The 26142-nt window shown below is 45.3% G+C and overlaps 1 protein-coding gene and 1 long non-coding RNA gene across 11 annotated transcripts in view; one reads left to right on the forward strand and one right to left on the reverse strand.

Moving 5' to 3' along the window:
* Nucleotides 1–26142, forward strand: part of ENOX1 (ecto-NOX disulfide-thiol exchanger 1) — a 551124-nt gene that overhangs the window by 411832 nt on the left and 113150 nt on the right. For all 10 annotated transcript variants that reach the window (XM_025478196.3, XM_025478197.3, XM_035704332.2 and 7 more), the window contains 2 exons: nucleotides 17991–18097; nucleotides 22350–22467. In XM_025478196.3, coding sequence (XP_025333981.1) covers nucleotides 17991–18097; nucleotides 22350–22467 — 225 coding nt within the window. The remainder of the gene's footprint in view (nucleotides 1–17990; nucleotides 18098–22349; nucleotides 22468–26142) is intronic.
* LOC118351890 (uncharacterized) lies at nucleotides 7968–15311 on the reverse strand. The gene is made up of 3 exons (XR_004808084.2): nucleotides 15121–15311; nucleotides 14408–14608; nucleotides 7968–9849 (listed from the first exon to the last, which is right to left on the reverse strand). It is a non-coding gene; the product is annotated as an uncharacterized LOC118351890 (long non-coding RNA).

Consider the following 26142-nt stretch of genomic DNA (forward strand, 5'->3'; position numbering starts at 1 on the left):
AACTCTGATAAGTGACCAAATATTCAGCCTGGGACACCCGTCTTTATAGAAAAGGAATAGGAAAAACACATATGCTATCTCATCAGACCATTATCAGACCACTTTCCCTCAATTCCCAGTCATGACGAATGGCCCTTCACCCAACCATATATGACCAGCGGTTCTGAGATTAGGGTTACTGGGGATAGGATAGAGGACACTAATTCTGATCCTCCCTTTAAAAGGAGGGAAGCTTGGAGTGGACCAGCGGGTGGAGGGGAAGTAAGGCTGGCTTGGTAATGGAGAGAAGGAAGAGTGGGGAATGCTCAACTCTACTAATACAGTTCCTACAAAGTGATGGCAAGCCAAGTGCCTGAACATTGGGATATTACCGGGTACCTTTTGCTCACTAGCATCAATTTTAAATACATTTTCATTCCCACGACTTCACCACATCACCTGGCAGGGAAGACTCGACTCTTGGGTCTAAGGATGAAGGTAGGAAGGCAACCACCCATTAGAATAAGGGGGCAATTGGGTGTTCTTTGGCCACACCCATTGAAAGGAGAGCCTGTTAAAAAGAGGCCCAGATCCTGTGGCTGAGAATGCAAGGTGCCTCATATCATACAGTGCTGCTGCACTGGCCTTGGTTTGAAACCACGAGGAAGACAGACAAGTCTAACGTGGTGGGATCCAAACATCAGCATTTTATCATGGGTAAAGCTTGAATCGGAACGTGTGGTTGAGGGCTGCTGTAACAGCGGGCTTTCTACTGCAAGGCCTCCAGGCTGAGCATCTGGCCGCAAGCAGCTCCGAAGCCCTGGGCCCCAGTGCTCAGCGAGAGGGAGCAGCGGGGAACGGGCAGGGGTAACAGGCAGAGAAGGAGAGAGTACAGGGCCGGAGCAGGACTGGGAATTTTGGAAGGAGATCAACCTCATGGAAACCCAGGAGTGGAGATCACTGTCGTGGATACCTCTCTGGCACCTCTACTATGAAATGCCAAACCCAGAACTCTTGCTTTTAAGCTTCAACCCCATTCCGTGTTAGGTTTTTCCTTCCCATTTTAAGAAATTCTCAGACCAAAATCCTAGAAGTGATTTTTACCCTCATTTTACCCTCATCCCTCCACCAAAGCCCATATTCAGGCTGTCAGGAAATCCCTCGGTTTCAGCCTTCAGAAATGACCCACTTTTCTTCATTTTAACTGCCTGCATTCAAAAGTGCAGACTGCCTGAACTACGGCAGCGGCCTGGTGTGTCAGTTCGACGTAGTGTCTACCTGTGAGCGACAGAAAACCCTACCCAATGCTAATCTTAAACATGTGAAGTTTTTTCCTTTCATATCTGGTAAAATCCCAATTTAGGTGGTTGTTGGCATGGGTTCAGGGGTGCAGGGCTGTGAGGCCCGAGGCTTCTGTGATGCTATTAGCTTCTCCTAGGCGATGGTCGAAAATGACTGCTCTTGCTCCTGCCATCACAGCTTTTTTTTTACACACTCAAACCACATTAAGAGAAAGAGGAGAGGACAGGGTTGTGCCTTTCGAGCAAGAAAGCAAAACTTGCCCAAAAATCCCCAACAGGCTCCCATTGATGTCTCATTGTGCAGAATTATTACACGTGTCCATGCTTAGCTACAAGGAAAACAGGAAATATCCTTTATCGACTGGTCCCCAGAATAAAATTGGAAATCTTATCGTAGGGAAGGAGGGGAGGATGGCTGCCAGGAGGCATTTTGCAGTTTTTGCCATGCCCAGTCTCTCCCTTTCCACTTGTATTCCTGTTCAATCTATTTTTCACACATCGTCTAATATAATTCACATCATATCTTCCCTGCTTAAATCCCTCGAGTAGCTTCCCATTGCACTTATAATATTCACTCTCCCCAGGCTACAAGCTCCCCATACCTGCCTCTTTGATGTCAGTTTTCCCTTGACTTGCTGTGCGTATCCCCACTGGCCTCCCTCCGGTGGAGCCTGTCAGAACTGCCTCCCACCCCCAGGCCTTTGCACCTCTGTCCTCTCTGATGTGCACTGCCCCTCCCACTCTGCACACGTGAGTCCTTCCCATCCTGGAGGCCTTGACTGAAAGCCCACCCTTCAGAGAGGCCTTTCAGCTTCACACTCCCCCAGGAGGTTCACCACCACTGCAAGGCGGGGAAGGGGGGGAATAGAGGGGGGGTCCTTCAGAGCACTTACCAAACTGTGCAGTGATGCAATGATCTGTCTTCTTTCGAGTATTAGTCATGCACACATACCAAGCATCTGGGACATAGAATCAGGATGGCGAGTGAGCGAGTGAATGAGCACATGGGAAGGATGGCAGGAAGGAAGGCTGAAACCGTTTAGATGTTCCCAGGGCCCTGCAAGAGTAGTTAGACAGTAGTTGGTGGCAGCAGAGGCTGGGGTGGCAGGGCTTCAGCTCTGCTGGCAGGATCAAGCGGATCCAAAGGCTCGCCAGCTGTGCTTTTGCTGGCAATTGCAGTGCTTCACCAGACCCCTGGGAGCAGGCCAAGGGGAGGCTGGGGGGTCAGCATGGAAGGGTCAACAGAAAAGTTCACATTGGCGTTCCTCCATCGTAACCTCATTTCCCATCTACCCGTTGCTGTGTGAGACCCCCACGCCACCCCCAGCCCTGTGCTTGGATCCTGGGGAGGTGTCTTGATGGCCAGCAGAGACGGTGAAAAGTCCCAGCTGCCAGTAGCAGCCCACAGTGCCAGCCAAGTGGTCCATGTCCCAGCGGCGGAGGGCGTGAGGGGCCTTCGTGGGCCTTCACAGGCAAGCCCCTGCAGGACAGCTTGAAGGTGGGAGAGATCTTAAGCGTGAACATGACTTGCAGTTAAGCCTTTGAGGAGGAATGGGAAGACTGCATGTCCTACTGAGCAAGCTCAGAATGTTCCATTCTTTGCTATGTGCGTTTACCACGACGACCACCCCCTGGATGTGAAGGGGAACCAAAGCCTACCAATGCGTCATGACAACAGTAGCAGTACCCTGGCTAAGCTGCTAGGTGTGTGCGCATTTCATCATCCTTTGGATTTTAAAGACATCTCGTTTCAGGTCTGGTGCAGTTCGGTCTGCTGGTCCCAGCCACGTTTCCCACTTACCCCAGCTCAGTGTAGTGGGATGGGGTGCATTTGGTGTTGGTACTGGCGGGGCTGCTTTGTCCACAGCGATTGGCACACTCGCCGCATTCTCCAAAAGCAGAGCCAGTCACACACCCCCATCTGTCTGCGTTAAGACTCCTGGAATCACATTCCAGCTTTCTCATTTAGAATCGAATCACGATTGTTTAAGCACGCAAATTCAGGACTGGCCTCTCAGTTCTCTTTCTCCTTAAGTGGGGCTGGAAATCTGGTTGTCTGGCAGTACCCTGAGCGCCCCCTCCCACATAAGAGACCTCCACAGCACCAGTGATGGCCCTCGAATTCCCTGGTGGCCTCCTTGTTGGGAAGCCATGGGTGTCAGGCAACTGTTGGGGTCATTCGAGAGCAGGTATATGGATGAGCTAGGTTAGTACCGCAGGTGGGACTGGTCTGGTGTCCTGAAGGGAGGGCTCAGTTAACAACTTCCAGGGAAGTGCAGGCCCATTTTTGACAAAGCTCCAAGCATGGTAAAAGTTTGGGTCCCTAGATAGACTTTACTGGAAAGAGGAGAAGGGAAATTTCATTAAGTGTCAGTCCATTAAATTGGATTAGATGCACCCATCCTTGCGTTGCTTGTCACAGTTGTCCTTGCTTTCATATTTGAGCAGATAGCATTTGCTCAAAGGGGGAGGGGGGATCAAGAGCTATGAGTAATAACATAAAAAAGAAGTTGTGATTTATTTCAAGGCTTACTTCAGGGTCCAGTAAGCTACCTTCTAGCCTTGTTGGTGTTCAATCCTACAAACTTTGGTTTTAAGTTCTAACCTTTCTCATACCTCTGGCTTTCACCCCAGGACCAGCTATTAAACATAATCAAGTAGGCACCGTTTCCATCTGAGCTTTGGCTCTAAGCATCAAGGGGCAGCACTGGACCCAACCAAGAATTTGGGGTGTTCAGCATCCATTCAATTCTGTTTGGGGATCATTTCTTACTTCTGACCACAGATAGGCAGTTATGAAAGATGTTAGTTGAGGACGCCGTCTATCCCGGTGTGGCAGCTGGGGCTCTCTCCTCTTATTTTCCAGCCAGCTGGGTAGATCTCATCTGCTAGATATAGAAGAAAGAGAAAAAACATGTCCATACAGGTGAATCATCTCACTCTTTCATCATCCTATCCTTGTGTCATCCTTGACTCGTGCTTATGTCATTTCTTGACCTGTCCGTCTGGCGGACAGCTTCCCCAGTTTTCCTGACTCTGAGACTTCCAGGTTTTGATCTTTGCTTTTTAAAAATATGGACTTCATGGGCACTCCCCACCGGCCTACCACTCCCAGTTTTTCGGTTACGAGCAACGCTTGTCATTTCAGAGCTCAGAGAGGAGCTGTTTATAAAGTTCAGGAAGCATGTACCACAGCACTCAATTATTAATATGCACGCCAAGATGATCAATTGTGCATGCCTTGTTGCAACACACACTCGTCTAATGAAAATTTAAACGCCCCATGATATCCCCACATCAGTACTTCCCCAACATGCTTCCCAGTAAGGGAGCCGAGAAGGAAGGGAGTGACGTGGGGGAAAGGCACCTGGGAAAAGCAGACGGCAGTGGAGAAGGCTTTATTAATATTAATTTAGGGATACGTGCCACAAATACAATGAGCAGGACTGGAAAGTGGAAATTGGAGGATGTCAGAGCTGGAGGGGGACCTCAGAGACCCGTTGGCTCAACCCCTCTCATTTCAGAGAGGGGGCAGCGGAGCTTCTGGAGGAGACATGATGGGCCTTTGGTCATGTAGCAATTTCCGGGCAGATCAGAACCCAAGACTCTTGGCCCGCCGTACCGTTGGCTCCGTGCCGCTGGGCCTCTGGGTGTTTTTTATGAACAGTGAAAATGAGCGGAGGACAATATTATAGCTGTAAATTTATAGCATACAGGTGGAGTTGAAGAAGTGTTTAGTGATAATCCCACGCTGGCTTCCCACGGAATATAAATGCCGCTGTCTGGTTAGAAAATGAAGCCTTTGCTCCCAGCCCTACCCTCTCCCCGCCCCCTGCACACAGGGGCCCACGTTACATCCCTCGCCTCAAGGACTGCCCTCCGCTCTGTGCCACCCCTGGAGCCCGGCCTCTGTCACACGTGCCCCTGGTACAGCCCAGGCCCCCGCCCCCCTCTGCACCTGTTAACACTGTCACTATCCCCTTGAGCATATATTCCTTTCCTAATTGTTTTATGTGCATCAGGCTTGGGGGCAGGGGGTTCTTTTTTTGGTCCTCTAGCAAGATTTTAGGCGAAACAGAGACAAAGACCACACACTGTCCTCCTTCCCCACCTCCCTGCACCACTCCCAGGTCTGGCACAATTCAGTAGTACAACTCCTGGCTGTTGATCAAAGATCAGAGATGGCAACGAAGGTGGTATTGGAAATTGGGCTGGAGCCTAAAAACCGCAAGACATATTCTAAATGTTGGGTTTTGCATAAACCATGATCTCAGCTGACTTTGCTCCAATAGGCCCTCTTCTTCGGGTGCGTACACAGAATGTACTTCAGCTGAGAACCTTGCAGTAGTGCCGTGACGGTCCTGTTGTTAATATTTGGACCCGGAGCTCGGAAGGATTAGGACTACTGTGCAGGTTTGCTTTATGTGTTTATGATCGGAAACAGCATCACCCTCATCTGAGATCTTGAAACGGAGGAGAGGCCGTTGACTAGGCCTGAAGAGATCCTGGTTCTAATCCCAGCTCAACCCCTTAACCAGGTTCCCCCAGGACAGTCTGCTGAGCATCCGGAGTCTCGGTTTGCCTATCGGTCCTATAGAGGAAGGGTTTGACCAGATAGTCCCCGCTTGGGCCCATTCCCATCCCGAAAATTCTGCGGTCCTTATCATGTCAATGACTTCGATCCCTTTTTGTTCCCCCTGAATATCCGAAACAGAGCAAGGGACCCAGCCAGGATGCTGAAAGCTCCTTAACCGATCATAGGACAGTGGATCAGAGATCCCTCCAGGTGTGTGGCCTGTTTCTGCCTCGCTGTGGACTTTGTGTCTACAGGGCAGTGCTGCAAATCTCAAGCCACATTCCCACTCCCCACCCCCCGGGTGTGTGCCTGGCACCCTGCTGGTGCTGCAGGCTGCACCTTCCCTGACCGGTCTCCTCTGTCACAGCCTCATCTGTTCCCTTGACTAAAATCCTAAAAGCCTCAGGTGTTTGAATGAGCAATGAGATTCATCTGCAAATAGTTGCTGGGCCCCTGTTCAGTACCCGGTGGTACACAGCGCCGGAGTGACAGACGAGGGGTCCCTGATCGTGGACCATGACCCGCCCCCTTTCAGGCAGATGGGTGTCATCATCCACACTTCTTCTGGCTGAAAAGCTCTTTCTGAAACCATTTACTTCTTAGGAACATCTCAGCTAAACATGCTTTTTTTTTTTATTTCTGCCAAGGGAAATTTGGCTTCTGTGTTCGTGCTGTCGAAAAAGAATTTTATGAAGTGTTAAAATGTTTTCCGTGTCTGTGGCCGTCATTGCTGTCGTTCATCCGCGGGAAAAGAATTCCCAGTAACTGCTTTAGCAACTCGGCAGATTTTTCCCTTTCTCCTCCAAATCGTGCTGATGGCTCTATTTGCCGGTGTTTTAAGTGCTGGCAGCATTATTTTCATTAAAAATAAATAAATAAAATAGAATACCTATTTGCTCTCAGGGAATAAACGTCCGGAGAAAATATGTTTTATAAAAACTTTCCCCAAAAAATTAAAAATAAATAAATAAACAAACAAAAATAAATAAAAGCTTTCAAATCAAGACTGAGCACAATTTCCTATTTCACAGGATACCAGCACCAATAGGAGAAGATACTGGAAGCCTGCCAGATACGAGCTGAGCCTCTCTTGGTCTCTCTCCTTTCAGCCTCACTGAAAATATATGTACTGGGCCAAGTCATAGCACTACAATAATAACTTGAGAAAAAAAAATCTTTTACTAAAGATAACAAAATAAGAGACAGAAACTAATAAGCCTTCTGCTCTGGAACAATAAGGAACTGTGGAAGGCTACGTTTCCAGGGCTAACATAGTATGTGTTGAGGGAAGCTCAGCAATTCAGGAAAATTAGAACTCTTGACAGCTGGAGGTGAAACCCCGCCAACCCTGATGTGAGCCCTGGTAGGGACTGGAAGAGAAGCCACCCACCGCCAAGTGTGGGGAGGAGCTGTTTTGAGGGGGGGAGGTGGAGAGGAGGGGGTAGGCTCTGAGGAAGCATCTCCCAGCTGCTTTGGAAAGCATCTGCGTGCAGATGTTTTTGTGTGTGTGCGTGTGTGTGTTTTTCTCACAAAAACTTTTTGAAGCCAAGACGCTTTCAAACTACATCTGAGGAAAAGGGAGGCATCAGTACAGTTACTTAAGGCGGAGATGATGTGTTCTGGACTCTTCTGTGCAACTGAAAAAGAAGTACAAGTTGGTGGCCATGCTCAGGCATGAAGAACTGTGCCCAGGGAGGATCATGAAAGAGTAGCCACAAAGTGAGAGGACTTTGATGTAAGGACATAACCTGCTAGGGTTTGTAGACACCTTCTCTAGCAGGGGAGTCGTATGACCCGTAAAGCCAAAAGTATTTACCGTTTCTTTGTGGAAAAAACTTGCTGACCCATCTTCTGTAGGATCACAGAGCTGGGGAGGATTGATGATTGATTGATTGATGGATTGATTTTTATTTAAATTCAGTTAATTATGACATAATGTGTTATTGGTTTCAGAGGTAGATGGCAGTGATTCATCAGTCTTACATAATAACCCAGTGCTCATTACATCACGTGCCCTCCTAAATGCCCATCACCCAGTCACCTCATACCCACCCTCCCACCCCACCCCACCCCACTCCACTCCACTCCCTCAACCCAGCGACCCTCAGTTTGTTTCCTATGACGAAGAGTCTCTTCCGGTTTGCCTTGGGGAGGACATTTAGAGATGACTAGTCCAACTCGCTTTGCTTTAGGCCTCAAACACAGAGGCTTTCTTCAGGCCACAGGACTGCCTGGTGGGGGAGCTAAGGCTTTCCCAACAACATGGGCTTCCTGGCTTTCCCTCCCACTTAGGTGCAGCCCCACAGTGTGGCATTCCTAAAAGCACTCCCTGAGCGGGGTGGGGGTGGGGGGCCACCACCTCAGGTTTCCCTGCTGAGGTTTATTGTCCAACAACAATGATGAACAAAAGTGGGGCAGAGTGGATTTTAGATGACTGTGTGCTGAGGGCACATGCTAAGGGAAGTCGGCTCCAGTCAGGTAGACACACAAGAAGTAGGGGCCCTTTTGGAGACAGTGTTTCTTCTTCTACTGCCTTCCAGAGTCCTCAGTCCACTTGTGGAGAGGGGTCAGTCAGCTTCCTGCCCCATAACAACCTCAACTATTTGGCCTCTTCGTTTTAGAGAATACTACTCACCTTAAAGTTTTGGCCCAGGGGGTCCTTAAAGCCTCTCCTGCCTCCTTCTTTGGTGCTCTCTGCAAGCTTCTTCTCCGCCTGTGACTCAGTCCTGTCTATGGCTGTCTCCCCGCAGGGCTGCAAGAACCAGCAGCATCATGGGATCTCTTTATCCCCAGCACCTAGTGCAGTGCCTGGCATGATACACTCCACAGTGCTCATGAGACTTTAGCCCATCGTAGAAATACATATATGAATGTTTATAAAGACGGTTGATCCTTGAACAAACATGGGTTTGAACTGTGCTGGTCCACAGATTTTGTCGACACAGTATAGTAGTCCTGTAAACATATTTTCTCCTATGATTTTCTTAACATCTTCCCTAGGCCCCTTTATTTTAAGAATACAGTATGTTATACATATGACATGCAAAAATATGTCTTAATCAGCTATTTTGCAAACTGTAAACAGGAGGCTATTAAGCTTTGGGGGAGGGTCACAGATACATGATTTGGGTCCAGGGTCAGAGATACATGATTTGAGGTTGAGCAGATACAATTCCATTCCCAGTTTCAGCACCTGCTAAGTATAAGACCTTGGACGAGTAATTATACCTCTCTGTGAAACCTGTTTCTTCATCTATGAAATGGGCAAGACAGAAGCACCAGGGATCGCTGGGAAATTTAAATGAGATAATGTTTTAAATCAGAGTTTCTCAAAACTTCAGTATTCATTGGGATGACCTAGAAAGCTTGATAAAACAGTCTGCTGGATTGGTAGTTGCCAGAGATAGAGGGTAGGGGTACAGGAAGTGGGTGAAGGGCATCAAAAGGTACAGACTTCCAGTTAATCTGAAAAATACTTAGTGGGCATGAAATTGGAGTGTAATTTGGCAGTAGCTCTCAAAAATTTAAAATTTAGATATTCTTTTATCTGTTCCATTGCTAAGAAGTTCTTAAAAAGACACTTATATGAATATGTCAAAAGATATGTCTGAGGATGTTCATTGCAGCCTTATGAATACAGGAATACTCCAAAGATATTGCAAGCTCAGTTCCGGGCCACCACAATAAAGGGAGTAGCACGATAAAGTGAGTCAAATGAATTTTTTATATTTTTTTTGGTTTTCCAGTGCATATAAAAGGTTTATTTATGCTGTTGTAGTCTATTAAGTGTGCAATAATATTAGGTCTAAAAAAACAATGTATATACCTTAATTTTAAGATATTTTGTGGCTGGGGCACTTGGGTGGCTCAGTGGTTAAGCATCCGACTCTTCATTTCGCCTCAGGCCATGATCTCAGGGTCATGAGATCAGTCTTATGCCAAGCTCTTCACTGGGCAAGAAGCTTGTTTAAGATCATCTGTCTCTCTCCCTCTCTAAAGATGGATAAGATAAGATAAGATAAGATAAGATAAGATAAGATAAGATAAGATAAGATAAGAAATAAAAATACTTTGTAGTTAGAAAATGCTAACCATCTGAGTGTTCAACAAGTTGTGATTTTTTTTGACAGTAGAGGGTTTTGCTTGGTTGTTGATGCCTGCTGACTGATGAGGTTGGTGCTTGCTGAAGCCTGGAGTGGTTGTGGTAGTTTCTTAAAATAAGACAACAATGAAGCCTGCCACACCAGTTGACTCTTCTTTTCACTTGAATACCTAGAGGCCATTATAGGGTCATTAACTGGCCTAATCTCAATATTGTCGTGTCTCAGGGACCAGGGAGGCCCAAGGAGAGGGAGAGAGATGGGGGAACCACCAGTCAGTGGAGCAGTTGAGCACACACATCTATTAAGTTTGCCGTCTTACGTGGGTGTGGTTTACAGCACCCCAACACAATTGCAATAGTAACATTAAAGGTTGCGGATTCAGGGGCTCCGGGGTGGCTCAGCCGCTTAAACATCTGCCTTCGGCTCGGGTCATAATCCCAAAGTCCTGGGATCAAGCCCTGCCTCTGGCTGTCTGCTCAAGAGAGGGCCTGCTTCTCCCTCTCCCTCTGCCTGCCACTCTGCCTACTTGTGCATGCATGCGTGCTCGCTCTGTCAAATAAAGAGAAAAAAAAAAAAGATCACTGATCAGTATCATCATAACAAAGATAATGATGAAAACTTTGAGGGATCCCTGGGTGGCGCAGCGGTTTGGCGCCTGCCTTTGGCCCAGGGCGCGATCCTGGAGACCCGGGATCGAATCCCACATCGGGCTCCCAGTGCATGGAGCCTGCTTCTCCCTCTGCCTGAGTCTCTGCCTCTCTCTCTCTCTCTCTCTGTGACTATCATAAATAAATAAAAATTAAAAAAAAAAAAAAAAAAAAAAAAAAGAAAACTTTGAGATATTGCAAGAATTACTAAAACACGGCACAGAGACATGCAGTGAACAAATGCTATTGGAAAAATGATGTTGCTAGACTTGCTGGACGTAGAGTTGCCACAAACCTTCAATTTATAAAAAGCAGAGTATCTGTGAAGTGTAATAAAGGAAAGTGCAATGAAATGAAGTAGGCCTTTAACATGCATATTGATGGATTTCCAAGATATGTTAAGTGAAAAAGAGCAAGTTTTAGAATATGCTCAGAGCGGTCACCTTTAAAGAAAAGAACTGGATGAGAGGCAGCTGATGGGAAGGTAGCCTTTTACATTTTGTTTTGTTCCTTTTTCTTTTCTTTTTTAAGATTTCATTTATTTATTCATGAGAGACACACAGAGAGAATCAGAGAAGCAAGCTCCTCACAGGGAGCCGGATGCAGAACTCCATCCCAGGACCCCGGGATCACGCCCTGAGCCACCCAGGAGTCCCTGTTCCTTTTTCCTCGTTTACATCTCTTACTTTTATTTAGTCCCTAGGGATAGGCTAGGCAGGGGGATTTACTGGATTTTAAAAGCCTAACAAATGCTGCGTATTGTAAAGGAACCATTAAAATTATAATATTCCTCTTAGATTTTTGTTTTGATACCTCTCAACATGTTTGAATATATGCATTGATAAGGGGATCTACAGTTCCTGAAATGCATAGGGCTTTATACAAAACTTAAGAAGCCACCATCCACCTAATATCTTACCATTTATTTGAATCGTGTCACTATTCTTTGCTTACTCGAAATTTGCTAAAAGCATCCTATTTCTTTTTTTAAAAATATATATAATTTTTTTTCTCTACTGTGTCACCATGTTTCTCTTCCTGTCCATTTCCCAAAAGAACCAAATACCTCCTCCAGCCAGGAAGTTAAGAGATGTGATGCCTTGCCCGTTGGTGTCCTGACCTCAGGTTTAACACGGCCGTGATGGATTCACGGTGTCACGCAACAATGCTCTTTTTTACTCATCTCAAGAGAAAACCCCAGAATGCCCTTTTTTTCCTCCTCCACTTGAAATTCTAGTCCATGCCTCCCTAATGTATGGGTCTGACCGTGTTAATTCTCTATTTCCTGGGCTTCCTGCCAGGCTGACTGGCAGGCTCCTCTGAGCTCGGGACCCAGAGTGAGTAGTCAGGAATCTCTCTGGGAACCTCTTCTAGCAGCTTCCCCTGTCCGCTCCTCCCTCTGGCTTTGTCTTGCTCCTCTGGGTGTCCTGAGAGCCTGAATCACTCCCTACATTTCCTCCGTTATAATTCTTCAGTCTGGGAGCCAAGACTCATCAAGTCTACCCTAGCTTTTCGTATTTAAAAACAACAGTAACAGCACTGGGTGTTATACTCTATTTTGGCAAATTGAATTTAAATAAAATATATATATATTTCTTAAAAGTAACAAGCCAGGGTGGGGGAGGTCAGCAATTTCATGAGTTATGTGTTTTTCTTTGGACATCATTTCTGAGCTATTCATGGAGGTTGTGGAAAAATGTTTTCCCTTAGAGGAAACCCAAAGGTCCTCTGAGTTCTACAGGGTTAGGCTCTTGGATGAGCCCAGATGACATCAAAAACAGAAATTGAGCTCGGAAGATTTGTTTGAGGTGCTCTCTTTGGGCAAGCCTTCTGCCTGTAAGGACTTAGCTTCCCCAGATACTTGGGACACTAAAGGGATGGAGGCTCTTTCACAGCTGTTTAGCTGGAGCATGAGATGTGGGAAGTGCAGGGACTCTAAGGAAGAATTCAGTCCTGAGGACAAAGAAGAGAAAGGTCTGGGTTTATGTTCGGAGGAGGAGCCTAACCTTCCTCTTCATTGCTTCCAAGGCTCTCCTGCTCAGAGCTCAGAAGTCAGGAGCCTTGTGCAGCCTGAAATTGGAGGTTTTGAACTCGGTGGTGCTCTGCTCCTTCCCAGGGAGCTTGTTTAAATGTGGCCTGTTACCGGGTAAGTGGGTGTCCTGTTCTGAGCTCTCCTTCCCTTAGACTGAAGACAAGTGCTCCTGAAGAGAATTTATAAACTTTTCTCTCAAGTGAGAAGTATGTTCTGAACTCAGCAGATGTCCAAACAGTTTGAGGTGAGGGAAAGTACTCAAAAAAGTTATTAAATTATTTAGTCTTGGGGCACCTGGGTGGCTTAGTGGTTGAGGGGCTGCCTTAGGCTCAGGTCATGATCCCAGGGTCCTGGGATCGAGTCCCATATCAGGTTCCCTGCAGGAAGCCTGCTTCATCCTCTGCCTATGTTTCTGTCCCTCTCTGTGTCTCTCATGAGTAAATAAATAAAATCTAAAAAAAAAAAAAAGTAAAAATCAATTAAAAAATAAATTATTCAGTCATAGGGATTTTTTTTAATTCTGAAGGCTACATACATAGATGCATGAGTTATGTGTATGTATATGGGTATGCATGTGGACAGGATCATTAATAACAATTAGTGAAGTGGTAAATTAATTAAACAAGGGGAACACCAGACAGAGGTGGCCCTAATGTGGTGGAGGTACACATAAAGCAAACAAAAATCCAAGTCTATGAATGCCTAAAAGTTACCACAATCAAAACCTAAGGACAATAATCACAAGCAGTCAACTGAACTTTAAGCTGTGACCAACCCATGATTTCCTTGTTGTGCTTCTGCTGATTCTCTGTAAAAGACTATTTCCAGCTCCTGTTCTCCTAACCACTTCCAGTTAGGCACTGCCTGATTCTATCCACTTTTGCTCAAACACTTCAGATTTTTAACAGACCTCATTTTATCTTTTAACAAGGGGTTTGCAGTTATAAAAAGTGATTAGCAATTTCATCAAAGCTCTATTTATCCTTCCCTTACATTCACTTATAGGGTCTGGATATAAGGGACTCTATTTTGACATCTAAGACTGACATTCAAACATACGGGGGGGGGGGGGGCGGGATTCACTTTTAATTTTTTCCTGATTCTCAAATAACCTAATTTAGGCAACAAACTTAAAGCATAGAATTTGGTGGTGGGCTGGGGGAGGATTTGCAAGGTGTGAAGGGTAGATTTGAATTTTCTGACTCAACTCCTGTTGATAATACTTCCAAAATGTTTAAGTTTATAACTGATCCAGGCTCAAGCGGGGCCTTGGGCCGGTAGTCTCTAGCCCACTAGGGGCAGTCAAGGCACTGGTTGGGGTTGGTCGATCTGAATTTGTTCTTCTATAAGCTACTTTTTTGAACAAATACCCATACCATCTTGTTTACTATTTATGTCTTCTCTGAGCTTTTAGGTAGAATTTTAAACATTCAATTTAGTCAGTAACTGCTTATAGTTTTATTGTATAGAGGACAAGTATTGTGAATTATACCAGGGAAGTAGTGAGTGGCACTCAAATTCAGGGACTTGCTCCTTGGTGTTCCCTGCTGGAGACAAAGAAGAGTGGGGGCTGGGGCATCTGGGTGGCACTGTCCCTACTCTTGGTTTTGGCTCAGGTCGTGTTGTCAGGGTCGTGAGATCGACCCTCAAGTCCAGAGCCCACTTCAGATTCTCTCTCCCTCTCCTTCTGCCCCTCCCCACTTCTCTCTCTCTTTCCCTCTCTCAAATAAATAAATAAAATCTTAAAGAAAAAACTGTATGGTCCTTACCTGTGACATCACTACCAGTGGTCATCCTGATTTATGATTTTGAAGATCTGATATCTTCGAATCACATTCATTAAGGCATATTCTTTGAGGTGGCTTTACCCTAATGATGATGAATTTATGCTGATCCAAGCACTCTTTCTGAGTCCTTTTGTGTGCCCAAGAACTTTCATTTGCAAGACAAATGGCTGGTTCAGGGGCAGTCTGCAGAAATGAGAGAAGTAAACTGGGCCTTGGAAACACCGTGAGACTATTTTTTTAAACCTAAGCTGGAGTTCCACAGTGTTTGCTTTGGGGAGGAGTTCTTTATTATTTGTTAATATATGCGGAGAAAGCATAAAACTTAATAAGTATAAAGCTAATGACATTTAGTTTTGCTTTTAAATAATTACCCTATTGAAAAGAACACGATTGCCCAAAATTGAGAATGACCCAGAAAATTTAAGAGCTGTCTCTTTCTGAACCACCCTTATGTATCTTACCTTCACCTAGATGACCTTCAGATATGTCAAATTCAGCATGTTCAAAACCAAACTCTTTACCAGTCTCTCTCAGCCCTCCCCCTGTGCTTATCCTCACAATCTCTGGTGCACCTCTCAAGCTTGAGACTCCTCTTCTACCCCTCTTCTTCCTCTTAGCAAGTCAGCCACCGTCCTGTCAACTCACCCTGTCACATGACTCCTGGATCCTGCCTCTATTTCAGTGCTCTGCCTTACCTCAAGCCATCACGTTTCCCGAAAGAATCCAACTCAGATGTGCGTCCTCTGGCTCTAATGTATAGAGTTCACCATCTGGTGTAACATCCACTGTCCTTCCTTCCTGATCCATCCTCCATCCTCCAACCTTGCAGAGTCCTTTCATGACTCCATACAAGCCTTTGTACTGGGGAGCAAGCATTGATTCATCACCCAAGACCTAGCAACAATGCTGCCTTCTTTGGGGGTATTTCCTGACCCCGCCTACTGATTTAGTCACTGTGTCATCCATACTTCTCTTGCATAGGATAATTAACTGCTCATCTTTCTCCCTAGAGACTGTGATTCTCCTCAGCAAATGCTGGGTGAAGAGTGGATGCTAAGCCAGATGGTGAACTCTACGTTATAGCCAGAGGACACACATCAGAGCGCTTAATCATATATTTCTAGCAGTCAGTCAAGTGCTTGGTAACTAGAGGATCTGGGATGTTTGCTGTATGAAGGAATGGATGGATGGATGGATGGATGGATGGATGAGTGGATGGTTGGATAGATGGATGGATGAATTGAAAGTTTACCTTGGGATATGGTAACAACATGTTCTAAATAACTGAGGCACTTTGCTTCAAACAGGAAACATCTGCAGTGGTACATGGCTTGAGTAGATAGTAGAGGATCTATTTTTACCCTTGACCCTGTGCAGTGTTTGGCCACTGGGCCTTTCTTCCTATGTGCTTTCCCTTCTGAATGCTTCCAAGTGTATTACTGGCCTCTCTGACCTTCCCCCTATTCCACAGACAAGCATATGAACAGGTAATTTCCTTTCTAATGTATCCCCTCTATTAACAGCCTCTCTTGACTGATGGCAGAATTTTTACTATCGTCACCACCCAAATACTCAGCCTCAGTACTTACTGCCCCTTCCCCTCTGGATAGCACAGTTGTCACTCTTCTAAATGATGCCTATTTTTTAAAAAGCTCTACTCTGAAAGCAATGGGGTCTGTTACTCTTTAACAGTCTCATGATTATAGGTAATCTCATCTGACAGTGGATCTCACCACTGCAATATTGGGTTGACTGCCCTGTGTTGCCCATGTGGAAGGTAGCTTAAAATCCCCGGTGACCCTGCCCGTGTACAGACAAAACAACAGGAAGCCCAGGCAGTGGGGCAGAACCAGTTCTCCTCCACCAGCCATGCTGCAGTGGAGCGAAGCAGAGCCCTGGGAGTTGGTGGTCAGGTAAATGTCAGCACTTAGAGCAGCACGATGAGGCTAGTCTGGCAGTGTGACTTCCTCTAGATGAAGTCGGGGAAGGTTGGCGCAGGTACCCATGGAGAGTGTGAGCGAAGGTGACAGTACATCCTCCTCTTCAAAGTGGAGTGTAACAAGTACATCATGTGACCTGGATGATAAAGTTTGATAAATAAGGAGATTCAGAGTTGGGATTCTCTCAAGGTAGAAAAGAGTAAACACAGAAGCCTCCGAAAATTACCCATTGGTTGGGAAAAGGTTGCTCATTAGCATTATAAGATATTTATAGTGTGGTAAGTGAACGGAATCTACTTTCTTCCTCTGCTCCATCATACACTTGTTTATGTTGTGTGCTAATTTTTAAAATTGTGGCACCAGGTGCTGTTGTTCTGTGGGGATTATTCTATTACTCTTTGCCATACTTTGGACACCTGGAAGATTTGGAAGAGCTTTGATGCCCTTTTTTATAATAGAGCCTTGGGAATCACTCAAGAAGGATTTATGTTAGATAGAATATCAGCATCCAGGAGAAGCTAATTCTAACTGTGCCTTCCTAACTAAATATTCAGAAATTCAGGTTTAATCATATGGTTAATTCAGGGCTATAATTTCCTTAATCCCATGCTTACTAGATCAATAACTGTTTAAGCAAGATTGGATCTGCAGTTGGTTGGCTCCACCCCCAACATCCACTACTAAGAGCTCATCCCTTTCTCTATATAACCTTGTCCACACCCCCCACAACACTTACCATTCCAATAGCACTTTGCCTTGGAGCCACAAAAGTGCTAAATGAAGTCAAAGTGAGAGAGTTAGGACTCCAAGGGGTTTGGGAGGGCAGCCCTGTGAAAGTGAAAATGGCCAAACTGAATGGTATGTGGTCGTGATGAACTACAGAGAGCGCCACGTGGTCTTGAAATGCGATCTGCATGCTTGTGAGGCTGGTTGGGTGAGCCTCGGTCTGTCTTGAAGTGGAGGCGGTGGCTCCTGTCCCCCTGTCAGAGGGCTGGAGGGCTGACTGCAGTGGGCGCAAAGGGCTGGGAGGGACGGGCGGGAAGGAGAAAGGAGCCAAAGAGTAAAAATGGCCCTTGACGTTGAGGGGCAATATGAGACAACTACTCATTGCCCCACCTCAGAACTTGGAAATGGTAATGTCTTCAGAGGCCTGCAACTGAGTCCTTGAGATGGAGACCCAAAAAGCAAAAGATTTATGTTTGGCTCTTCCTCATTCAGCCACTCCACCCCGGCTTCACTTCTCAGCCTCCAACCCAGGCGCTACTTTGTCCATATATCTGTATCTGTATGCCAACACCAGATCTATAGCTATAGATCTAGGTATATAGACATCCCAAGTCACATTTTTAAACAAGAGCTGCAGAATGCTTGGAAGCAGATGCCCATGAACTCTTCCCACTCGAATTTAGAATGTGTCTTAACTTAAAGTTATGGAGACAGACTTGAAGGGAGCCATCCCCAACCTTGCTAACATGTAAGTACAAAAAAGGCACAAATTGGATGGATATTGATGATGTTATTTCTACTGTGACATCATCCATAGACTCCTAGTGTCTTTGCTTTGCTTCCCTATAGTGATCACAACATAAATTACTTGTCTTGTTTGACTTCCTTGTTCACCAAAGTTGAGCAGATTGTGGCCGTTTTCAACGCTTCTACCAGACAAAAAGCTTGGGACCATTTCTCGAAAGCTCAGCGCAAGAACATAGACATTTGGCGAAAGCATTCTGAGGTTGGTGATTTTATTATTACTTTTTAACCACCATCACACAGCCGGATTGGCAGAGAATAGTGTGGCTGCCGCCGTTTCGGTTTTTGTTGCAGTGGGCAGCTGTCCTGCCTTTGTCCCATCGCATTGTCAGCTCCAAATCCAGCTCAGATCTGTGCCTTATCCAGAAGAGCAGCTGACTTCATGCTTAGGAAACAGAGTGCTTTTCTCTCCTGCGAAGGAGAAGAGCATCTCTCCCATTCATAGCAAAGAGCTCGGAAATAAGCCAAGACACTTTGCCTGCTGATTCTGAAGAAAAGTGTAATATAAAATAGAGAGCTGGCTTTTAAGTAAATACGGAGGGTTTGGGTTTTTTTTTTTTTTTTTTTTTTTCAGTGTTCTGTAACAGGACGATGATGATTTACTCTTTGGGCTAGAAATGGCAAGTATGCCTTTCTTCTGTGCCTTCCCATAGTAAACAATGCCTTAGTCCCCTGTGCTAGCCAGCCGGTCATATAGCAACTCTCCCCAGAGCCCCTCTTCCACAGGGGAGTGAATGTCCAGGCTAGCCAGGGTCCACCCTTCTCCATCAATGCATGTGCAAAGTGTGAGTATCCACTCCAAGGAAAGAGGCCAGAACTTGACCTTTCTTGCCACCTAGAAGGACCAGAATGTGTCACTAGTCATTGGTCGTGCAGCTGTTATTTTTAATTCCACAGTGTAGTGTACGCTTTGAACCTGTAATTTCAAAGTAAGTATACTATCTTTGTTTGCTTATTCGTTTTTTTGTTTTTGTTTTTGTTTTAACGAGAGAATGTTTCTCATTTGGATGCCTCTCCATCTCTAGCATGTTAATATTAAAGTTCTCCAAATGATAGTCCCCTCTTTCAAAATCCCAAAACTTATAGAAGGTAAGGTTTGCTTATTTAACGATTTTGGCTCACCCTTGTAAAATAAGTGTTTTATATGGAGTTTGAGGAACCACAGAGTACTATAATATCAATCATTTGGGTAGCATTTTAAGTGCCCATTAACTAATGCTAAATTAGAGCTGAATACCAATGGCACTAGATGTAACATCCACATGAATACCAAATGAATTCTTTATTATCACTGTTATTATGGCGAATACTGAATGACTTCACAATAATGGGACACTTAAAATGCTAGTGCAATTTATTGTTCAGAAGGACATTTTTTTTATTTTGTTCACAAATACTTAAGAAGGTGGCTGGCAACTGCTGTAGTTCTCTTCCTCTGTTCAGGCTTATGAGGAAGGAGGAAGTGGGATTTCTCTTTAATTTTTCAGGAGCCAGAAAACACAAAGGGTGCTTACCTGCTGCTCTTTCAGACACTGAATCGAGACCCGAGTCAAGGTTGCTTTTCGGGAGGAGAGAGTCCTCGTTGACAATAAAATACACGAATCGAGGGTTATGAAAACACAAATCGAAATCCATAAACTGTGGTTCAGATTTGGGAACGATGGGTCTATGAATTGTTTAATTATATGATTTTTTCTTCCTTCACATAAACACCAAACCTGATTAAAAGAAATGACAAAAGAAAGGCAAGCGGCATTCAGGCATAAAAAGGCCATCATTAGTAGCGAGTGGTAGGAACTATGGGTTATTGATCTAAATCACGCCTCCCACCTGCCGGGCCCCCCTGCCCCTAGCCCTGCGGCCCCGAAGGAACAGGGGGGGCTGTGGTCCCCGCTGCTGAGCAGGGCACACCAGGGCTTCCAGCTTTGTTCCAAGGAAGCCTGCTTGCTTTGCTCGGTACACAGGGTGAGGCAGAGACGGATGATGCATGCAGTCCTGAAAGGGGCTCCTGCAAAGGCCCTGTGCCTCCCTGCCACTCCCACCACCTCTTTTGATATTCTGGGAAATAGAATTCTAAATTACCTTTGATTTTCTCTCCTACATGTCGCTTAATTGATTAAATACCAGTTGGTAATTTAACATTGTGGATGATTTCTCTGTTGCGTATAAGCTTGATAATTGGCTTGATTTTTCCTGCATTCCCATGTACAGCATCTGTTAATTATCTGCAACACCTTTACAGATTTATGAGAGTGTACGAGCGATTTACTGCTGAACCAGAGACACCCTGTGGAAACACCCTCGGCTTTTTTTTTCCTCCTCCAATTTTTTTTTTTCTTTTCAACACCCTTCCCCACGAGAACAGCTACAGTATGACAGTTTGTCATTAATCGTGGGGACGAAACAACAGGCCCTTTCAGCCTCATTTATTCTTTCCACCTGACTTTTCCTTGTTTCAAGTATTTTCAGGCCACCTCTTTGGGAACTGGGTTCTTTGTCAGTAGAAAAATTAGCTGTACACAAGCTAAAGACGTCCTCACTAATCACATGTGGCATCCGCCTCCAAGACCCACTGGTGTTATTTAAGGCAGAATTGGCACCTCTTTTACTGGGTGGCATGGTCGAGTAGGGCAGGGCATTGCCCATAATCCTGGTGGCCTCTCAAGACTCCCTGTGATGGGCATCCCTCCCCCAGGGACCCTGACCTCTGCCCTCCCTCCCCTTTCCCTGCCCTCTGCAGTGGTGATTCCCAGGGTTCAGAGCTGACCATGCAAATACTATTAGCAATAATTCTATTTCTGTCCTATCACAGTCAAAAATCTGTGAGTTAAGGAGAGAGGAGAATTCTGAGAACCTGCAACACAGTAAAATAGGCACATCCATCCAATGGGGACTAGAACTATGTTTAAAATCACACCATTAATACATTAGATGTCATAATTTAGTTTTATTGTTATTCATAGATTTATTATAAAGTAGAATTATTTTAACTATTTGACTTTAATTTATAGAGTCTTCAATTTCAGAGGGGAGAAAAAGAATAATGTAGTCCTTTCCCTGTCTTGTTTTTGTTTTGTTTTTGAAGATCATACATGTAAAAGAACAGGATTGATAAGAATTCACAAATACACAATATTCAGCTTAATACAAAGTAATGTAGGGACGCCTGGGGGGTGCTCAGTGGTTGAGCGCCTGCCTTTGGCTCAGGGCATGATCCAGGAGTCCTGGGATTGAGTCCCACATCGGGCTCCCTGCAGGGAGTCTGCTTCTCCCTCTGCCGGTGTCTCTGCCTCTCTCTCTCTCTCTCTCTCTCTGTGTGTGTCTCATGAATAAATAAATAAAATCTGTAAAAAAAAAAAGTAATGTAATTACTTACCATGAACAATTATAGCATCCTGGTTATTAGGCAAGGAAGTAAACAATTTATTGTGATTCTTTACTTCTTACAGTGCGTTTTCACATATACTCTTTGACTGTGGTCAATCCTCTCTTAAGTAGGGAAAGTAAGATATGATCCTAAGATCTTTAAGTGATGTCAAAACAACTATCACGACAAAAACACTAACCCCTACATGATGATGTGAAACATCAAAAGGAAGGCATCTGTTTTATTTTGTCCTCAGCATCTTTTGCATTTTACCACTTGGATGTCTGAATGGTGTGTGCATGGGATCACACACGGGCATGCACACACATGCAGGGGCACTTTTTTTTTTTTAAGATGTTATTTGAGAGAGAAAAAAAAATCATGAACAGGGAGAGGGGCAGAGGGAGAGAGAGAGAGAGAGCTCATGCTCACTTCATTCCAGGACCCTGAGCCAAAGGAGACGCTTAACCGACTGAGCCACCCAGGTGCCTCTCAGGGGCACCATTTTGCATGAAGAATTGTAGTGATCCACATTATCAACTTAAAAAGCCAAGTGTCCAGCATAATACTGAGGATCTTTGCATGCATTAGCTTATTTTATCCTCAAAACTATTATTATCACGGTATTCCAATGAGTAAATCGAGGTTAAGAAGAAACATTCCTGAATTTACACAGTGGGTCAGTGGTCGACAAGGCCTTATATAAATGCCATCGTGCATATTTATCACAAGCTCTGAGTCCCTTCCGTGTGTGCGAGTCATCATGGCAAGAGGCATTTCTGAGTAATCCTACCAAGTGATGTTATTATCCTCTTCTTGGCAAATGAGGAAATTGAGACTCAAGAGATTAAGTGATTTTCTGAAGACCCCTTGCCTAGTCATTGGCCAGCAAGGATTTATCCTGGGTTCTCTCCACTGCCCACACCGTCAGAGCTTCCTTCTAGATTAATGCAGGGCAGTGGCTGGGAGGGAAACACTCCAGATTCTAAGCGTTCATCTGTCAGTCGTAATAAACCAAAAGACCATTGGGAAAAGGTATGTTGACGTGTGTCTGTGACTCTGACATCCTCATATCTTCTGTTTTCAGGAGCTCCGGAACGCTCAAAGTGAGCAGCTCATGGGCATCCGCCGCGAAGAAGAAATGGAAATGTCAGATGATGAGAATTGTGACAGCCCTACTAAAAAAATGCGAGTCGATGAATCAGGTAATTCTGGTAACTGCCACGCACACACCTGTGAGGCATCATAATGCTCTTCCAGGTCTCAGATGGGGCGTATGTTTTGGGAAATGGCCACATAACTCACTTTTATTTGAGTTATACTAAACTTTTCATCTTTGAGTGACTCTGCCTTTTATTAATAGAACTTTCAGCTCCTTCTCGGGAACATGGTGATTTAAATTGCTCCAGTTGTTTCTCCATCCGTAGATCTGGGGCTGTTGTACTTTTCTCAGGGATATTTGCCTGTTCCCATAAAAATCCTTTTCCAGAGCGTGGCAGCCACTGCTGATGCTGAAATACACATAAAATTTGGTTGCAGTCGGTGTACTTCTTACGTGGGAATTGTGTAATCCCTAAAGAAGCTTTCCAGCCTCTGAGCCAATGTGCTGGGGAATTAGACGTTTTTTTCCAGTAAACTTTACCGAACCTATAATCAGAGGGGTGGCCCCATTCGGTACCAAGAAAGGAGTATCAGTCCTTGAGTCATAAAAAGGAGAGAAGCTTAGAGAGAACCTTGCTTTATGTGCTCTGCCTAAAACCGAGAGGCTGATTGAAATCTCTCTCCTCCAATTAGATGTAAATCTCTAGTATTGCAGGCAAGAGAAGTGCTCACTCAAATGTGGGAGACACCAGGGAGACCGCATGTCTGAGTGGAAGAGTGTTGTGTAAAGGGCCTGGGAAGGATCACGATTGCCACCATTTCCAAAAAATGAAAATCAGGGGGATCGCATAGATTTGACCTGTCTCTTCATATGAACCAGTGACCAAAATACTCCCCCGTCTCAGGCTCTTTAACAGAATCAAGAACAGGAACAGAGGATCTCTGCTAATGTGTTGGCAGAAGCCAAAATCAAGATGCCAACATGCTCAGGTCAGCAAGATGGCAACGTGGTCAGAGCGCTCAGTTTCTCCAGGGTTTAGCGAGGGCCAGGGGCATAAATAATGATCCCAAGAAAATGCTCCACATCCAGGCAGATACAGAAGGGAGTTTAATTTCTTTAGAGTAGTGGTTCTTGAAAATGTGGTCCCCAGTCCAGCAGCATCAGCATTACCTAGGAACCTGTTAGACATGTAAATCCTCGGGCCCCACTCAGTACCCGAGGGATCAGAAACTCCAGGGGAGCCGGAGGTGGGGCTGTGGGATCCAGCAATTCGTGATATAAATCCTCCTGGGAATTCTGATGCATGCTGAAGTTTCAGGACCAGTGCCTTAGAAAATTTCCCTTTCATCCTCAAATTCCACTCGTTTAAATCGTTCAGAAGCTTAGCATAAAAGCAGGCACCGTGCCACTATTTTTTGAAGCCATATATCCTTTGTCTGAAAACCGAACCTAGCATTTATGTGTCAATGTATGTCTCTTATTAAGTGGATATGAGATTTCTCAGGACGGCTTGATTATTGGGCTTGGACTTGTTTATTTGAGGATGGCGATTTCTAGTCTGCAGACCTTCATTTATCAAAAGAAAAGAGCGAGTTTTAGTGTGCATTTCTTAAATTTAATGAGCTCTTGTGCTAAATAAATAAATAATTTTCACCCCTCAAGAAAGAAAGCTTTCATCATTTTTGAAGTATCTAGATGAGGGGCAAGTTTACATGAAAACTTGGACTTTTAATGCTCTTAGAAGTTAGGTGTAGAAGAAAAGAACTGAGTCCATCAGAAATTCTTATGGGGGGTGGTGGTGGTGACATTTCTTTTTAAACAAATTGTCATTTTCCCAAGGAAGGAATGTGTGTAATTTCATAGTTTGCTCGGAATAGGATGAGAATAATAATGGCTCACAACGGTAGGCTCTTATGGTTTCACTCATTTGTGGAATTATAAGAAGTAGTGAAAGGGACTCTAAGGGAAAGGAGGGAAATGGAGTGAGGTAAAATTGGAGAGGGAGCAAACCATGAGAGACTCCTGACTCTGGGAAACGAACAAAGGGGGGTGGATGGGGTAACTGGGTGATGGGTGCTAAGGAGGGCACTTGATGGGATGAGCACTGGGTGTTATACTATATGTTGGCAAATTGAATTTAAATAAAATATTTTTAAAAACAAACAAAAAAAGAACAGTAGGCTCCAATGGGAAGCCCTATAGACTGTGGCAGCAAGCATGGCCCTGCGAGATCAGCCCCTGAGCAATGCTGCAGAAGATCCCAGAGACCCCTTTGCTCATCGAGGACACGAGATCCTCTCTGGAAGCTTTAGTGACCAGACTTCCTCCCAGATCTCTGTTGGATTTGTCCCCAGGCATCTGCTAAGAGCCTGAAGCAGAACATGAACTTGTGGTTCTCTAGGCTTGTTCCTTGGTCAGCGGAATGAACGAACACAGCACACAGCGTGTTCTACACCGCGTGCTTGGGGAAGAGATGGCATAACTGGAGTTCAAATGCCAGGTCCCCAGCAGCTCAAAGTCTTTGTCTGTGCTTTCCAGAAATGAGATGCACCAGAGAACGTGGCGTGTGGCTTATGGGGAAAGCTCAGGACTAATTAGGAGGAAGGGAAAGCAGCTAACCTTTCTCACTCCCCTGGGCCCTGAAGATCCTGCCGAAAGGCTGGCAGCTGGTTTTGCTCCAGCCCTGCATATTTGGGGACCTCACCTGACAGCAGGGATGTCCATCTGGTCCTTCGACCAAGCATCAGCTGCATCCCTGCAAGCCACTGCAGGGAGGGGAGGGTCGGAGGCCCTGCAGCCTGCAGGAAGCGCACCTTTCCGTGGTATCATCAGGCCCCTCCACTGTCACGTCAGGTGCAGGTTTGCATCGCAGAACACGGATCTCATTCACTGATGGGAACTGCCCAGGGCTGACCCACAAGTAAATGCCTCTGTTCTTTTAAGAACCCCTTGCCCTCCTCCTCTCTGCTAAAACAGTGAGCTTTTTGCCCCCAACCTGCCAAGACATCTTGGGAATTCCAGGGGGGAACATCCTTCAAGGAGCCTCCTGCCCCAGAAGACCAGGGACAGGCCCCCCTCCTGCAGGTGCGTGAGCTGGGGCCACCAACGCCTCCGTGGCTCTTCCCCTCCTCCTAGAGCCGAGCCCAACCTGCATGGGTTTTATTTCTGAGGGGGAGGCGGAGAGAGAATCAACTTTGTTTGGTTTTAGAAAGGACAGGATTTATTACGTGAGGACTTCAGGTGATAGCTTGGGTTTCTTTTTTACTTTACTTTTTTCAATCCATATTCTTCGGCCTACCTCTGTTCTTCTGGTCGTGAGGAAGGTGTCTCTGTACTTTTGCCTTTTCCCACTCGGAATCACATAGTGTGTCTTTGGCCAGACTTGCCCCATACTGCCTTAACGACCATATAATTCCGGGCAGGCAGCTCACTCTTCCTTATCAGTTGACTCTAAAAGGGGAAACGGGAGTGTGCTAGAGCAAAACTGAGATGCCGATAAAAGTGAAAATGAGTTTTGTTAATAAATTTGAAAATCAAGACAGATTTATCGAAGCATTCATTCAAGAAGATTGGCATCCTGCTCCAAGGTCTACGAAGATAATTTTTGATAAAAATTCAAATTTACTGCCACAGAGTCAGCCTTGTACTGGAATTAAGCCCAACTTTGAAAGCCAAATCTACTGCTCCTTCTTTCCCTCCCTCCTCCAGGTGGGCGTGGGGAGGGGAGGCAGGGAGAGCACAGGGTAAAAAGGGAAGAGAAGAGGACGTCTGTCCAGAG

Source organism: Canis lupus, chromosome 22 (assembly GCF_003254725.2).
Source record: "Canis lupus dingo isolate Sandy chromosome 22, ASM325472v2, whole genome shotgun sequence".
Lineage (NCBI taxonomy): Eukaryota > Metazoa > Chordata > Mammalia > Carnivora > Canidae > Canis > Canis lupus.